Genomic DNA, 16773 nt, shown 5'->3' on the forward strand with positions numbered 1-16773 from the left:
AAAAGATAGCCACTCAGACTGGCAACACGAATGTGCATATCGTGGAACTGTTTCAGCGTCACGATCGGCCGCATCTTAATACAGCCGTCAGGCGTAATAACATGAGACTTGGGGGTGCGCAGATGACAGAAAGCAAGGGTCACATTTCAGTGGTGTCGGTGGAGTCTATCAACAGGACGGGTTTCACTAGACATGACCTGCACCTCAACAGGTATGGGAAGGGGAGGTTAGCAAAGCTTATAGGTGACAGCATAGGTGGGGGTGGTGGGATCACTCATGACAAAATTTCTGCAGTAGTGGGAGTTAGAGCTGCACCTTTTTTAGATTGAAGTCAGCTGATAGGTATTCCTGCTTAAGGGAAGTCTCTCTAACAAAGGAACCACGTTTGACAGTGCTTAGGTATCCGAGTAATGAGGGAATTAGTATATTTCAGCAAAGTATACAAGGTTTTAGACATAAAGTTAGTGAATTGCTTATAGATGTTGACTCTGAAATTATTGGTATATCTGAACACTTCTTAAATAAGAAGATAATGCAGAGGCTTCCTTTACCAGGATACAGGTTGGCTGGCAGCTTTTCGAGGAGCTCTTTGCGGTGTAGGGGAGTAGTCATGTATGTGAAAAACGGTAACCCATTTGAGTCAACTGATGTGTCAAAGTACTGCACTGAAAAGGTGTTTGAATGTTGTGCAGGTGTGGTTAAATTTAATAGAGCTAAACTTATAACTGTTGTTATTTATAGATCCCCAGACTCCGATTTAACAACATTTTTGCTAAAGCTAGAGGAGGTTCTTGACTCACTTTATAGGAAATACAAAAAGTTAGTTATATGTGGTGACTTCAATATTAATTGTATAAGTGATTGTGCAAGGAAGAGGATGCTGGTAGACCTCCTTAATTCATATAATCTTATGCAAACCGTATTCTTTCCAACGAGAGTGCAAGGGAACAGTAGAACAACCATAGACAACATTTTTGTTCATTCCTTATTACTAGAAGGGCATTCTGTTAGCAAATAGGTGAATGGCCTTTCAGATCATGATGCACAAATTTTAACTCTAAAAGATTTTTGTGCTGCAACACGTGTTAAATATAGTCATCAGCTGTTTAGGAAAGTTGATCCAGTTGCTATAGAGCCCTTTGTAAACCTTATCAAGGAACAAGAAAGGCAAGATGTTTATAGCGCTGATACAGTAGACGATAAATATAATGATTTTCTCAAGACTTTTCTCGTGCTCTTTGAAAGTTGCTTTCCGTTAGAACGTTCAAAACAGGGTACTAGCATAAAGAGGCAGCCTGGGTGGCTGACTAGAGGGATAAGAATATCTTGTAGAACAAAGTGGCGATTATATCAAAATAGAAATAGTCAGAATCTAAATGCAGCAGCCCATTACAAACAGTATTGTAAGGTGCTTATAACTGTTATTAGAAAGGCAAAAAGTATGTGGTATGCAGATAGTATAGCTAAGTCTCAGGATAAAATTAAAACCATATGGTCAGTCGTAAAGGAAGTGTCTGGTCTGCACAGACAGGTCGAGGATATAGAATCTGTGCGTAGTGGGAATGTCCGTGTTACCGATTAAGTCGCATATATTTACAGTATTTAATAATCACTTTCTGAATATAGCAGGTGAACTAAATGGAAACCTAGTCCCAACAGGGAATCATATAGCGCTCTTAGAAAAAAGTGTTCTGAGACTGTTACCTGAAATGCTCCTCCATGATACTGACAAGAGGGTGATTGAGTTAATAATTAAATCACTAGAGACCAAGAACTCTCATGGATATGGCGGGGTATCTAGCAGAATACTGAAGTATTGTTCTATGTTTGTTAGCCCAGTACTTAGCCATATCTGTAACTTTTCCTTTAGGAATGGTCGGTTTCCTGACCGATTAAAGTACTCGGTAGTGAAGCCATTTTATAAAAAGGGAGACAGGGATAATATTGACAATTATAGACCTATTTCTATGCCATCGGTGTTTGCTAAAGTTATCGAGACGGTTGTATATACAAGGTTACTGGAGCACTTAAATTCAGATAATTTGCTGTTAAATGTTCAATTTGGTTTTAGAAATGGTTTAACAACTGAAAATGCTATATTCTCTTTTCTCTGTGAGATTTTGGACGGATTAAATAAAAGGTTGCGAACGCTAGGTGTTTTCTTTGATTTAACGAAGGCTTTTGACTGTGTTGACCACAAAATATTACTGCAGAAGTTGGACCATTATGGAGTAAGGGAATTAGCTTACAATTGGTTCGCCTCTTACTTTAAGAACAGAAAGCACAAGGTAATTCTCCGCAATATTGAGAGTGGTAGTGATGTTCAGTCCCAATGGGGCACTGTTAAGTGGGGCGTTCCCCAAGGGTTGGTGCTGGGGCCACTGCTGTTTCTTATTTATATAAATGATATGCCTTCTAGTATTACAGGTGATTCAAAAATATTTCTGTTTGCTGATGACACCAGTTTGGTAGTGAACGATCTTGTGTGTAATATTGAAACAGTATAAAATAATGTAGTTCATGAAACACGTTCGTGGCTTGTGGAAAATAATTTGATGCTAAATCTCAGTAAGACTCAGTTTTTACAGTTTCTAACTCACAATTTATCAAGAACCGATATTTTGGTCAGACAGAATGGGCATATTATAAGCGAGACGGAACAGTTCACGTTCCTAGGCGTTCGGATAGATAGTAAGCTGTTGTGGAAAGCCCACGTCCAGGATATTGTTCAGAAACTAAATGCTGCTTTATTTACCATTAGAACAGTATCTGAAATAAGTGACACTTCAACACAAAAAGTAGTCTACTTCGCATATTTTCATACGCTTATGTCGTATGGTATCATTTTTTGGAGTAATTCTTCTGATTCAAAAAGGGTATTTATGGTTCAAAAACGGGCTGTTAGAGCAATATGTGCTGTATGTTCGAGAACCTCTTGTCTACCCCTATTCAATAGTCTGGGAATTCTGACATTGCCCTCACAGTATATATTTTCTTTAATGTCGTTTGTTGTTAGCAATATTAGCCTATTCCCAAGAGTTATCAGCTTTCACTCAGTTAATATTAGGCAGAAATCCAATCTGCATGTGGAATGCACTTCCTTGACTCTTGTGCAGAAAGGAGTGCAGTATTCTGCTGCATCCATTTTCAATAAGCTACCACAAGAACTCAAAAATCTTAGCAGTAACCCAAACACTTATAAGATAAAACTGAAGAGTTTCCTTATGGCTCACTCCTATTCTGTCGAGCAGCTCATGGAAGAGCTAAAAAATTAAGCAAATTCCAGTGTTACATTGTTGATTTTCTTTATATAAACTTAACGACTTGTCACCTGAATATGTTTTTTCATATTTCATTTTATCTGTTCCTAATATCGTGTTACAATTTCATGTATTGACTCGTTCCATGACCATGGAGACTTCTCCTTAATTTGGTCCCACGGAACAATAAATAAATAAATAGAAAATGAACAATAATCCACTGAAGATAGCACAAAAGCGCTGAAACATTTTTGGGTAAAAAAACTATAAAGCAGTGTCTTGAATAACGCGGAATTCTTCTCCAATTTTTCTCCCAGCACCCAAATAAGAACTGCAACATCCACAAGATCACTACACAGCCAACGTCTTTCAGTATTCATAATTCTTCACTGCCACATTAACATTGCCCTCTTGAACTTTTGGCTTTACGGAGGATTTTTGCTGTCTGCTTCAGCACTTCTTTGTATTCTGAGAGCTTATCTCTTGTTTTGTCAATGTACAATGTTTTACAAGCTACTTTTATTCGGCAGACTGCCTTATCACAGTCTTCATTCCAGCAAGCATGTTTACGTTTCCTTTGTAACGCTGTTACTTCCTTTTCTGTAGGTACGTATTTTTTCAGGTATCATGCTAGATTCCTGTTTTCCTCTACTCTAGCAGCTTTTGAAAATTAGCTATGCCTGAGCTTTTCAGCGTCGTTTCTTATAACTTTATTCACAGTGTTTTCTTATTTAATGATAGAAGTCTAACCTTACACGGGTCAGGAAGTGATCAATTGGAAATTTGTGGTAAGTTCCTTTGGGACCAAACATCAGTCCCTAGGCATACACACTACCTAATCTAACGTAAAGTAACTTACGCTAAGGAAAACACACACACACTCATACCTGAGGGAGAACTTGAACCTCCAATGGGGGAGGCGCGCAAACACTGGCAAGGAGCCGTAGACCACCCGGCTACACCACGCAGCAGAAAGTGATAGGTTAAAACTGCCACATTTCCTCACTTCTACATTCCCTATTTCCCTAACATCGCGTTTAGCTATTGCGACGTAGTCCAGTTGAAAATCACCAAAATATTTTTGTGGAGAGCGCCAAATTTTCTTTTTCGTGTTAAGTCTTTTGAAAACAGCAGACACAAGTATAAGACCAAACGTGTCACAACCTCCAGTTAAGTTTTCTGACATTTAAATGTGTTCTATTGTGAACATGATAGTTTCCAGAATGAGATTTTCACTCTGCAGCGGAGTGTGCGCTGATATGAAACTTCCTGGCAGATTAAAACTGTGTGCCCGACCGAGACTCGAACTCGGGACCTTTGCCTTTCGCGGGCAAGTGCTCTACCATCTGAGCTACCGAAGCACGACTCACGCCCGGTACTCACAGCTTTATTTCTGCCAGTATCCGTCTCCTACCTTCCAAACTTTACAGAAGCTCTCCTGCGAAGGCAAAGGTCCCGAGTTCGAGTCTCGGTCGGGCACACAGTTTTAATCTGCCAGGAAGTTTCAACATGATAGTTGCCAGTCATATTCCGAAACTGTGTTGAAACTAAAACTGCGAGTTGACGTCCCTTGTATTTCAGCCTCTAGCTGGTTCCAAAGCAAATCCACACTCTCAGGGTTTCTTTGGTCTCTTCGCTTATCAGTACGTGGGCACTGAGCAATCTGTACATTTTGTTCGCACGTTTGGATGTTAGAGTAGAGAGTCTGTCAGAAGGGGAACTGTTGTTGTTATTGTGGTCTTCCATCCAGAGACTGGTTTGATGCAGCTCTCCATGCTACTCTATTCTGTGCAAGCCTTTTCATCCCCGAATAACTACCGCAAGCTACATCTTTCTTCATCTGGTTACTGTATTCATCTCTTGGCCACCTCCCAATTCTAAATTGGTGATCCCTTGATGCTTCACATGTCCTATCAAACGATTCCAACATCTAGGCAAGTTGTGCCACAAATTCCTCTTCTTCCCTATCCTGCTCAATATCTCTTGTACCGATCTAATCTTCAACATTCTTCTGTAGGACCACATTTCGAAAGCTTCTATTCACTTGTTGTCTAAACTATTTATCGTCCATGTTTCACTTCCGTACATGACTACACTCCGCACAAACACTTTCAGAAACGACTTCCTGACACTCAAATCTATACTCGATGTTAACAAATCTCTCTTCTTCAGAAACGTTTTCCTTGCCATTGCTAGTCTACATTTTATATTCTCTCTACTTCGACCATCATCAGTTATTTTGTTAACTCATTTACTGCTTTAAGTCTCTCATTTCCTAATCTAATTCCCGCAGAATTGCCAGATATAATACGACTACATTCCATTACCCTCGTTTTGCTTCTGTTGATGTTCATTTTATATCCTCTTTTCAAAACACTGTTCATTCCGTTCAGCCGGCCGCAGTGGTCTAGCGGTTAAGGCGCTCAGTCTGGAACCGCGCGACTGCTACGGTCGCAGGTTCGAATCCTGCCTCGGGCATGGATGTGTGTGATGTCCTTAGGTTAGTTAGGTTTAAGTAGTTCTAAGTTCTAGGGGACTGATGACCACAGATGTTAAGTCCCATAGTGCTCAGAGCCATTCCGTTCAGCTTCTCTTCCAGGACCTGTGCAGTCTCCGACAGAATTACAATGCTATCGGTGAACGTCAAAGTTTTTATTTGTCCTCCATGGATTTTAGCACCTACTCCGAATTTTTCTTTTGTTTCCTTTACTGCTTGCTCAATATACAGATAGAACAACATCGGGGATAGGTTACAAACCTGTCTCACTCCCTTCCCAACCACCGCTTCCGTTTCATGCCCCTGGATTTTTATAACTGTGCAAATTGTAAATAGCCTTTCGCTCCCTGTATTTTACCCCTGCCACTTTGAAAGAGAGTATTCCAGTCAACATTGTCGAAAGCTTTCTCTAAGTCTACAAATGCTAGAAACGTATGTTTACCTTTCCTTAATCTACTTTCTAAGATAAGTCCTATGGTCAATATTGCCTCACGTGTACCAACATTTCTATTAAATCCAACTGATCTTCCCCGAGGTGGGCGTATACAAGTATTTCTCAGTCGTGGCTTATTAAACTGATAGTTCAGTAATTTTCACATCTGTCAACACCTGCTTTCTTTGGGATTGGAATTATTATATTCTTCTTGAACTCTGAGGGTATTTCGCCTGTCTCATACAATTTGTTCACTAGATGGTAGAGTTTTGTTAGGCCTAGCTCTCCCACGGCTATCATTAGTTCTAATGGAATGTTGTCTACTCCCAGTGACTTGTTTCGACTTAGGTCCTTCCGTGCCCTGTCAAACTCTTTACGAAATATCGTATCTCCTATTTCATCTTCATCCACATTCTCTTCCATTTCTATAATATTGTCCTCAAGAACATCTACGTTGTATAGACCCTCTATATACTCCTTCCTCCTTTCTGCTTTCCCTTCTTTGCTTAAAACTGGGCTTCCACCTGAGCTCCTTATATTCATGCAAGTGATTCTCTTTTCTGCAAAGGTCTCTTTAATTTTCCTGTAGGCAGTATCTATCTTACCCTTAGTGATATGCGCCTCTACATCCTTACATTTGTCTTATAGCCATCCCTGCTTAGCCATTTTGCCCTTCCTGTCGATCTCATGTTTGAGACGTTTGTGTACCTTAGAGCTTGCTTCATTTAATGCATTTTTATATTTTCTCCTTTAATCAATTAAATTCATAATCTTATCTGTTAGCCAAGGATTTCTATTAGCACTCGTCTTTTTACCTACTTGGTCCTCTGCTACCATCACTATTTCGTCTCTCAAAGCTACCCATTCTTCTTATAGTGTATTTCTTTCCCCCATTCCTGTCGATCGTTCCCTAATGCTCTCCCTGAAGCTCTCTGCAACCTCTGGTTCCTTCAGTTTATCTAGGTCCCATATCCTTAAATTCCCACCTTTTTGCAGTTTCTTCAGTTTTAATCTACAGCTCATAACCAGTAGATTGTGGTCAGTGTCCACATCTGCCCCTGGAAACGTCTTACAATTTAAATCTGGTTCCTGAATCTCTGTCTTGCCATTATATCATATACACTCCTGGAAACTGAAATACGAACACCGTGAATTCATTGTCCCATTAAGGGGAAACTTTATTGACACATTCCTGGGGTCAGATACATCACATGATCACACTGACAGAACCACAGGCACATAGGCACAGGCAACAGAGCATGCACAATGTCGGCACTAGTACAGTGTATATCCACCTTTCGCAGCAATGCAGGCTGCTATTCTCCCATGGAGACGATTGTAGAGATGCTGGATGTAGTCCTGTGGAACGGCTTGCCATGCCATTTCCACCTGGCGCCTCAGTTGGACCAGCGTTCGTGCTGGACGTGCAGACCGCGTGAGATGACGTTTCATCCAGTCCCAAACATGCTCAATGGGGGACAGATCCGGAGATCTTGCTGGCCAGGGTAGTTGACTTACACCTTCTAGAGCACGTTGGGTGGCACGGGATACATGCCGACGTGCATTGTCCTGTTGGAACAGCAAGTTCCCTTGCCGGTCTAGGAATGGTAGAACTATGGGTTCGATGGCGGTTTGGATGTACCATGCACTATTCAGTGTCCCCTCGACGATCACCAGAGGTGTACGGCCAGTGTAGGAGATCGCTCCCCACACCATGATGCCGGGTGTTGGCCCTGTGTGCCTCGGTCGTATGCAGTCCTGATTGCAGCGCTCACCTGCACGGCGCCAAACACACACACGACCATCATTGGCACCAAGGCAGAAGCGACTCTCATCGCTGAAGACGACACGTCTCCATTCGTCCTTCCATTAACGCCTGTCGCGACAGCACTGGAGGCGGGCTGCACGATGTTGGGGCGTGAGCGGAAGACGGCCTAAAAGAAGGTTGTATACATGGAAGAAGCCTGGAGATACTGGAAGGTCTCAGATACACTCCTGGAAATGGAAAAAAGAACACATTGACACCGGTGTGTCAGACCCACCATACTTGCTCCGGACACTGCGAGAGGGCTGTACAAGCAATGATCACACGCACGGCACAGCCGACACACCAGGAACCGCGGTGTTGGCCGTCGAATGGCGCTAGCTGCGCAGCATTTGTGCACCGCCGCCGTCAGTGTCAGCCAGTTTGCCGTGGCATACGGAGCTCCATCGCAGTCTTTAACACTGGTAGCATGCCGCGACAGCGACCGTATGTGCAGTTGACGGACTTTGAGCGAGGGCGTATAGTGGGCATGCGGGAGGCCGGGTAGACGTACCGCCGAATTGCTCAACACGTCGGGCATGAGGTCTCCACAGTACATCGATGTTGTCGCCAGTGGTCTGCGGAAGGTGCACGTGCCCGTCGACCTGGGACCGGACCGCAGCGACGCACGGATGCACGCCAAGACCGTAGGATCCTACGCAGTGCCGTAGGGGACCGCACCGCCACTTCCCAGCAAATTAGGGACACTGTTGCTCCTGGGGTATCGGCGAGGACCATTCGCAACCGTCTCCATGAAGCTGGGCTACGGTCCCGCACACCGTTAGGCCGTCTTCCGCTCACGCCCCAACATCGTGCAGCCCGCCTCCAGTGGTGTCGCGACAGGCGTGAATGGAGGGACGAATGGAGACGTGTCGTCTTCAGCGATGAGAGTCGCTTCTGCCTTGGTGCCAATGATGGTCGTATGCGTGTTTGGCGCCGTGCAGGTGAGCGCCACAATCAGGACTACATACGACCGAGGCACACAGGGCCAACACCCGGCATCATGGTGTGGGGAGCGATCTCCTACACTGGCCGTACACCTCTGGTAATCGTCGAGGGGACACTAAATAGTGCACGGTACATCCAAACCGCCATCGAACCCATCGTTCTACCATTCCTAGACCGGAAAGGCAACTTGCTGTTCCAACAGGACAATGCACGTCCGCCTGTATCCCGTGCCACCCAACGTGCTCTAGAAGGTGTAAGTCAACTACCCTGGCCAGCAAGATCTCCGGATCTGTCCCCCATTGAGCATGTTTAGGACTGGATGAAACGTCGTCTCACGCGGTCTGCACGTGCAGCACGAACGCTGGTCCAACTGAGGCTCCAGGTGGAAATGGCATGGCAAGCCGTTCCACAGGACTACATCCAGCATCTCTACGATCGTCTCCATGGGAGAATAGCAGCCTGCATTGCTGCGAAAGGTGGATATACACTGTACTAGTGCCGACATTGTGCATGCTCTGTTGCCTGTGTCTATGTGCCTGTGGTTCTGTCAGTGCGATCATGTGATGTATCTGACCCCAGGAATGTGTCAAAAAAGTTTGCCCTTCCTGGAACAATGAATTCACGGTGTTCTTATTTCAATTTCCAGGAGTGTATCTTTAACCTATCCATTTCCCTTTTTAAATTTTCTAACCTACCTGCCAGATTAAGGGATATGACATTCAACGCTCCGACCCGTAGAACGCCAGTTTTCTTTCTCCTGATAACAACGTCCTCCCGAGTAGTCCCCGCCCGGAGACCCAGATAGGGGAATATTTTAACTCCGGAAGATTTTAAACAAGCGGACGCCATCATCATTTTACCACACAGTAAAGCTGCATGTCCTCGGGGAAAAATACGGCTGTAGTTTCCCCTTGCTTTCAGCCGTTCGCAGTACCAGCACAGCAAGGCCGTTTTGGTTAGTGTTACAAGGCCAGATCAGTCAATCATCCAGACTGTTGACCCTGCAACTACTGAAAAGGCTACTGCCCCTCTTCAGGAACCACACGTTCGTCTGGCCTCTCAACAGATACCGCGGCGTTGTGATTGCACCTACGGTACAGCTATCTGTATCGCTGAGGCACGCAAGTCTCCCCACCAACGGCAAGGTCAATGGCTCATGGTTTTTTTTCATGTAGTTCAATAATTTTCATCCTGTACATGCCTCAATAAATGCAAGTATTATGTGACACTTGTTACCCTAATAAAAGTTTACAACGAAGTTATGTATGTGAAGAGAAACACGTAACACAAAACACATAGAACATGTTTAATGTTTGGCCTACTAGTTGCATTACATTATCTGTGTAATTCCGTAACGTAACATGTTAAACAACATTCTTGGAAACTGAACATCCGCACGTCTAGTGAACCTGTCACTCATGGAAGCATTTAGAGGTACACGAGACTGTTGTTTGTTTCCAGACGGTGTCATCCCAGACACGCTGCAGTACACGACACTGAACGTCATGTCCAACACGCAGTGCAGCCAGTACTTCGGCGGTCCCATCTTAGACTTCACACTCTGCGGCGTCGGTTCCAGCGGACAGAGCACCTGCAACGTAAGTACCTACCATCATTTTCACTGCAACAGATATTGATTCCACACGCTAACTTAAGTGACCGAGTAGTCTGACCACCAAGAGTACCATGTCCAGTCGGGAAAGTGCGTGGATTCTGGGACAGAAATCAAAAGAACACCACGACTAAGGGTAATATTGTATTACTCTTCACTTTTGTACAAAGTGACCTTGTTGAAATCCATATAAAAGTCTGTAGCAAAGCAGGGACAAGTTATCACGTTACTAGTTCACTACATAGAAATATGTGTACTGAATGTCTTGATGCCAGATTGATGCACTACTTTCGTAGAGAAAGTTACGACTGCAATATAACTATTCGACAACTGGGTAACATCTATGCCAGAAATGGACTACAACTCAGCAGGAACTGGCTAGAGCTACAGTCGGGCAGTCTCTTACTAAGATGATCTTTGGCCCCGGTGGCGCCTATGCTCAGGGTGCGTGGCACTCGTGCATGCGGAGACTGGGCGGCGAAGGTTGCGTCGCTGTCGCTGCCAGGAATCTCGATGCCTCTCTTTGTGAGGGCGCATGCTTTAATGGCAAAAAATTTATTGTTGGTAGAACTCCCTGGAGACTATGCTATACAGGTGCGGCAAATCATCCACAAACTGTAGCTGATGATGTCCTAGACTCACAATTGCGTGATGCTCGTCTATATTGAATGCCGTCGCCTTTGCCTTGGTCTCGATGATATGAAGGTATTCTAGGAGCTGAATCTGTTCTGAACTCCTTCTTCTGATTTGCCTCAGATCGTGATATCATATGCAAAGCCAACTACACTAATTTCAATAAAACTTTTCTGGGTGTTCTTTATTCCATCGCCCATAAAAGAGATGAACAGTAGTGGAGACAGTGCACTGCGTATCTGTACTCTATTCATGGTCTGAAATCATGAAGGTCGTTCCTCTCCACCAAATGATTCACAATACCGAATTACTAACGATCCTCGGAATACTTCACAACATTCATCGTTCATGAAAAGCTGATGCTGCATCCTCGGTGTCCAAAGATATTAACATAATTTCCGAATCTGATTTACTTTTGTTCGTACGATGCCGAGCTGATGTTACTCACGGTAGGAATTTGCCCTGCCTTATGGGCTACACTGTGTGTGAAGCTAAACGTACTGCAGATCTTCCACAATGTGAACGAACCACGAAAATCTAGGGGTTAACGGTAGGGAAGGTTCTCTACAGGGTATTTCTGTGGTGAGGATGCATACTGTTAGCTGTGGTAAAGAAAGAGAAATGTATGAATTTCAGTCCGCAGCTCGTGGTCGTGCGGTAGCGTTCTCGCTTCCCGCGCCCGGGTCCCGGGTTCGATTCCTGGCGGGGTCGGTGATTTTTTCTGCCTCGTGATAACTGGGTGTTGTGTGATGTCCTTAGGTTAGTTAGGTTTAAGTAGTACTAAGTTCTAGGGGACTGATGACCATAGATTTTAAGTCCCATAGTGCTCAGAGCCATTTGAACCATTTATCAATTTCAGGTATTGAACTTCGGTACGGAAACAACTAAGGAAAAAGGCGTAAGTGTAAATGCCAAATTTCATTTTACCAATTATGGTCTGCTGACGATGATAAAAATTTGGGGTCTCCAGGATTCTGTGCTAGCATCACTTTGTTGCACAAAGAAGCGAGTATTCTTACATATCCTCTTCTGTGTTTCGTCAGTAGAGAAGCAATGACAGACGAATGTCTCATACACAAGATTATTTGCATGCCCTCAAAAGAAAAATGAAATGTAATCAAGTAATATGAACAAGGTCAACAGAGCACGTCATTTAAAATTCGATGTATTTCCGTTGTACACCATCACTGGTAATCTGCACCATCATCACAGTCAGAACCTGTAGAGGATATTTTCAGAGTTCCAAAATATTTCACAATAAGGAATGAGTATCTAGCTCAAGCAAAGGCATTCATGTACATAGAAACAAACGATTGTCAGTGTGAACGTGGTTTGATATGCTTGGGAAACCTTGACAAGCCACAGTTCTATACCATCTGTTGACAATTATCCGGACACCCCTCCATAATGCGGAACTGACTGATCGATGTCAGGTGGATGCGAGAATATAAAAAGAGGTGGAGAGTATCGTGTTGTCAGCAGAGAAACAATGGCAGACGAATGGGTTAGTCAGAATACCTCTGTTACTTCGAGTTGTTGGATGTTGCCTGAGCAGATCGATTGGAGTGTCCATTTGAGACATTGAACGCTTCTCCAGCTGCCCAGGTAGAGTGTCGTTGACGCCATTGTAAAGTGGAAACGTGACGGTTGAGCCACAACTAAACCAAACCAGGTAGATCTACTAAACTTACGGACAGGAACGGTCGAGCTTTGCGGAGGATGTAAAAGATCGCATCAACTCAGAGCACACAAGGATCGAGCAGCTCCTCAGAAGCGACACATTTCTGTAGTCATTGCTAACCAACGCTTGTGGAGGTACAAACAGCGATGCCACTGGGCAGTGTACGAGTGGAAACGAGTGCTTGAATCATTTTGTACCCTGTAGCAAACAGAAGAAAGAGGATTTTAGATTGAATGGTACCTGTCTGCGCCGACAGTGGAGTGCGGAGAAGGTGGCGTTATGGTATTGGAGTCTTGTTAGGGTGTGATGCTCGAATTGTGCTTAAGGAAGCACTAGATGGGAAGGATGTGAACATATGGTGACAAGAAAAAAATCGCAACACCAACAAATTATGTAGTGTAATGAAATTTTTCTAGTGCACTTTTCTAGGTAGTATATGTAAGAGATAAATACTGCAAGATTGCAGGTTAATGTAAGCACGAGATAAGCCATTTAAATGTGAAATGCTGGAGCATTAATAACCGGTGTAACTCTCATAATGTTGAATGCAACCATGGAAACGTGTATGCATTGTGTTGTACTGGTGCTGCACGTCAGATTGTGGGATGGATTCCATGCCTGCTGCACTTGTTCGTCCAATACCAGGATGTAAATGCTGTTAGTAGATGTCGCTGGAGTTATCGTCTGACGATGTTCCACATGTGCACTATTGGAAAGAGATCTATTGGTCGAGTAGACCAAGGTAACATGTCGACACGCTGCAGAGCTTGTTGAGTTTCATCGGCGGAATGTGCGTAAGGGTTATCTTGTGGAGAAACACACTCTGGAACGCTGTTCTTGAATCGCAGCACAACAGGCCAAATCACCAAACTAATCTACAAATTTGCAGTCAGGGTGATTGGGATAACGGCTGTCATACACAGTCGCACCACAGACCATAACTCCAAGTGTGGGTCCAGTGTATCTAGCAAGCAGACAGCTTGGTTGCAGGCACTTAACATGCCTCCTCCAATCCAACACACGGCCATCACTGGCACCAAGGCAGAACTGGCTTTCACCAGAAAACACAACATACCTCACTGTGCCCTCCAATGAGGTCTCGCTTGATACCAATGAAGTTGCAAATGGCAGCGGTTTGGGGTCAGTGGAACGCACGCTACAAGGTGTCTGGGTCGGGCCTGTTCTTGAAGTAATTAATATGTCACTGTGGTGCCAACTGCTGCTTTGTTTGCTGCTGTATGTGCAGTACGATGCGCCAGAGCCATACCCCGAAGACGATGGTCTTCCCTCCCGGTAGTGCCACGTGGCCGTCCGATTGCCGGTCTTCTCGTGACTGTACATTCTCGTCATCACCTCTGACAGGAATCATGCACAGTGGCTACATTCTTACCAAGTCCTTCTACAGTATCGCAGAAGGAACATTCAGCTTATCGCAGCCCTATTATACGACCCTGTTCAATTTCAGTGAGGTGATGATATTGGCGTCTTTATGGCCTTAAAGGCATCCCTGACTGCAATAAACTCACACTCAATCTGAAAGGTAACTAAGTCTCACGACCTTCACAGCGTGTAATTAAAGCAAACTTGACTTGCATGCTCACAGTGGCGCTACTAGCGGCTCTCTTATGCGAATAGATCGCAATTTGAGTAGTCATCGTTTTTCAGATGTAGAAACACGACTACCAGTTTTCGTGTATGTCGCAGGACACCTTCGTGTTGCAGTATTTTTTCGTCGGTGTATTTTGTAGCATCGTGTACTTCATAGAGTAGAAGAACAGTTAGCAGACGAGGAATGTCTGAGCATGACAATGCACCTTACAATAAAGATGCACCTGTGAGGCAATGGATTGTGGACAATAACATTCCTGAAATGGATTAGCCTGCACAGAGCCCCGACCTGAACACGAAGAAACACTTTTTGGTCGACTTCCATTACTTCAAACTGCAGCGTCCTACAGCACAACCTCCTCTAGTTTTGGGCTAGCATTCCTCCACATACGTTCAGACACCTGACTGAAAGTGTCCCAGCACAGTTTCAAGCCGACGCAAAGGAGCATGGCAGACACGCACGGGTACTCTTGAACAGATAGCGAATATCCGCGACAATGGCAGTTGCATTCCAGGGAAACGATTTCAAGAACTTATGGAGGTACTATTTTAGAATGTATGTGTTTACCTGCAGCGCTACATTTTGAGTGAGTGACACTTTACTGTGTTGGGGAATACCTGATTTTGGCTCCCATCACAGAGGGATTATACTGTGGTCACGTTTCAGGGCGACAGCGGCGGCGCGCTGGTGGTCGGCTCACAGGGAAGCTACACGCAGATCGGGATCGTCAGCTGGGGTTCGGGCAATGGCTGTGCGAGCGGAGACCCGGCCGGCTTCACCAGGGTCACCTACTTCCTCGACTGGATCTCAAGTACCGCCGGCATCACCATTCCCTAAACGCAGCACATTCGTTACCAGCTATTTCCAAATTCCTCGAGAGAAGAAACTGTGAACAATACAGAGCCCCAAATAAATAAATCAGTTCATGAAGTGTCTTATTTATTAATTTATTGATCCTTAATTAACCAGAGTATGAATGCGTCAATTACACACACAGTTTATCTGGAAACTTCTTTATGAGTTCCATAATTTCTGTTCCATGTGCGAAACATATAGATAATGGCAGTTATGAAGGGAGTCATGTTGTTTTGAAGCAGCAAATTATGTCAAAATACGTCCTTACGCTATTCGTCATTACTAAACATACAAAGCTAATCTTGGAAACAGGCAGAAGCAACTCGATTGTAATACTTTCCTGCTAGTTTCGTAAATGAAGTACGTACTGTGTAACTGTTTTGTTTGTTGCTGTTGTACGAGGGCAATTTGAAAAGTAAAGATACAATGGCTCGCAGTCCTTAAATGGAAAATTTATTTAGAAAACGTCAGTTACATCTTATTAGCTGGATTATTTGTTATTTTTCGACATAATCACCCCCGTTATCCAAACATTTGTTAAGTCGGTGCACAAGCTTTTGTATCCCACAGTCATAAAAGGTTGTCGCCATCTTTGATCTCTTCATCGTCGTGGAATTATTTTCCACCAAGATGTGACGTCAGGTAACGGAAGATATGGAAGTCGGTGGGCGCAAGGTTTGGGCTGTATGGCGGATGGTCCAATACGTCCCATTTGAATTGTTTGAGTAGTGCTTTGGTTACGAGCGCAGTGTGAGGCCGAGTGTTGTCATGAAGCAAGCGCACTGCACTTGTCAGCATTTCCCTGCATTTGTTTTGAATTGCCCTTCGAAGACGTTTCAAAGTATGGCAGTATGCAGTGGCATTAATTGTCGTTCCAGGAGGCATAATTTCCAAAAGAAGAATGCCTTGTCTGTCCCAAAAAGAAGCCATGACTTTCTTCGCTGAAATCGACGATTTGCATTTCTTGGCTTTTGGTGATTTCGAAGGGCGCCATTGCATTGATTGTCGCTTGGATTCGGGTGTATGGTGATAAACCCACGTCTCGTCACCTGTCACAATGTGATCAAGGAACTCCGTCACTTGCTTTAGCATAGCGTGTGAGGAAGTCGAGTGCAAGGCCCATCCTTTTCTTTTTGTGTTCTTCCGTTAACAGTTTTGGAACCTAGCGCGCACACAATTTCCTGTACTCTAACTTGACAGCCACAATGTCATAAAGAGTTGTCATTGACACATCCAGTATGATCTGATGCAATTCTTTCAATGTGAGACGCCTATTCGCACGAATTGCTTCCTCTGTTCTCCGAAGAAGATATCACAGATGGCCGACCTGTTCTTTGTTCGTCATGAACATCGGTCCTACCTTTAGAGAAATGACGACACCATTTCGTTACATTTTGTCGATTCATAATGTTCCCATAAACAGAAACAATTTCTTTGTGAA

General features: G+C 44.1%; 1 protein-coding gene across 1 annotated transcript in view; it reads left to right on the top strand.

The window, feature by feature from the left end:
• Positions 1-15394, top strand: part of LOC126327933 (brachyurin-like) — a 54204-nt gene extending 38810 nt beyond the window's left edge. The window contains exons 6-7 of the mRNA XM_049995931.1: positions 10404-10540; positions 15144-15394. Coding sequence (XP_049851888.1) covers positions 10404-10540; positions 15144-15314 — 308 coding nt within the window. The 3' untranslated portion in view covers positions 15315-15394. The remainder of the gene's footprint in view (positions 1-10403; positions 10541-15143) is intronic.
• Positions 15395-16773: the final 1379 nt, after the last annotated feature.

The sequence above is a fragment of the Schistocerca gregaria genome, chromosome 2 (genome assembly GCF_023897955.1).
Source record: "Schistocerca gregaria isolate iqSchGreg1 chromosome 2, iqSchGreg1.2, whole genome shotgun sequence".
In the NCBI taxonomy this organism is placed as follows: Eukaryota; Metazoa; Arthropoda; class Insecta; order Orthoptera; family Acrididae; genus Schistocerca; species Schistocerca gregaria.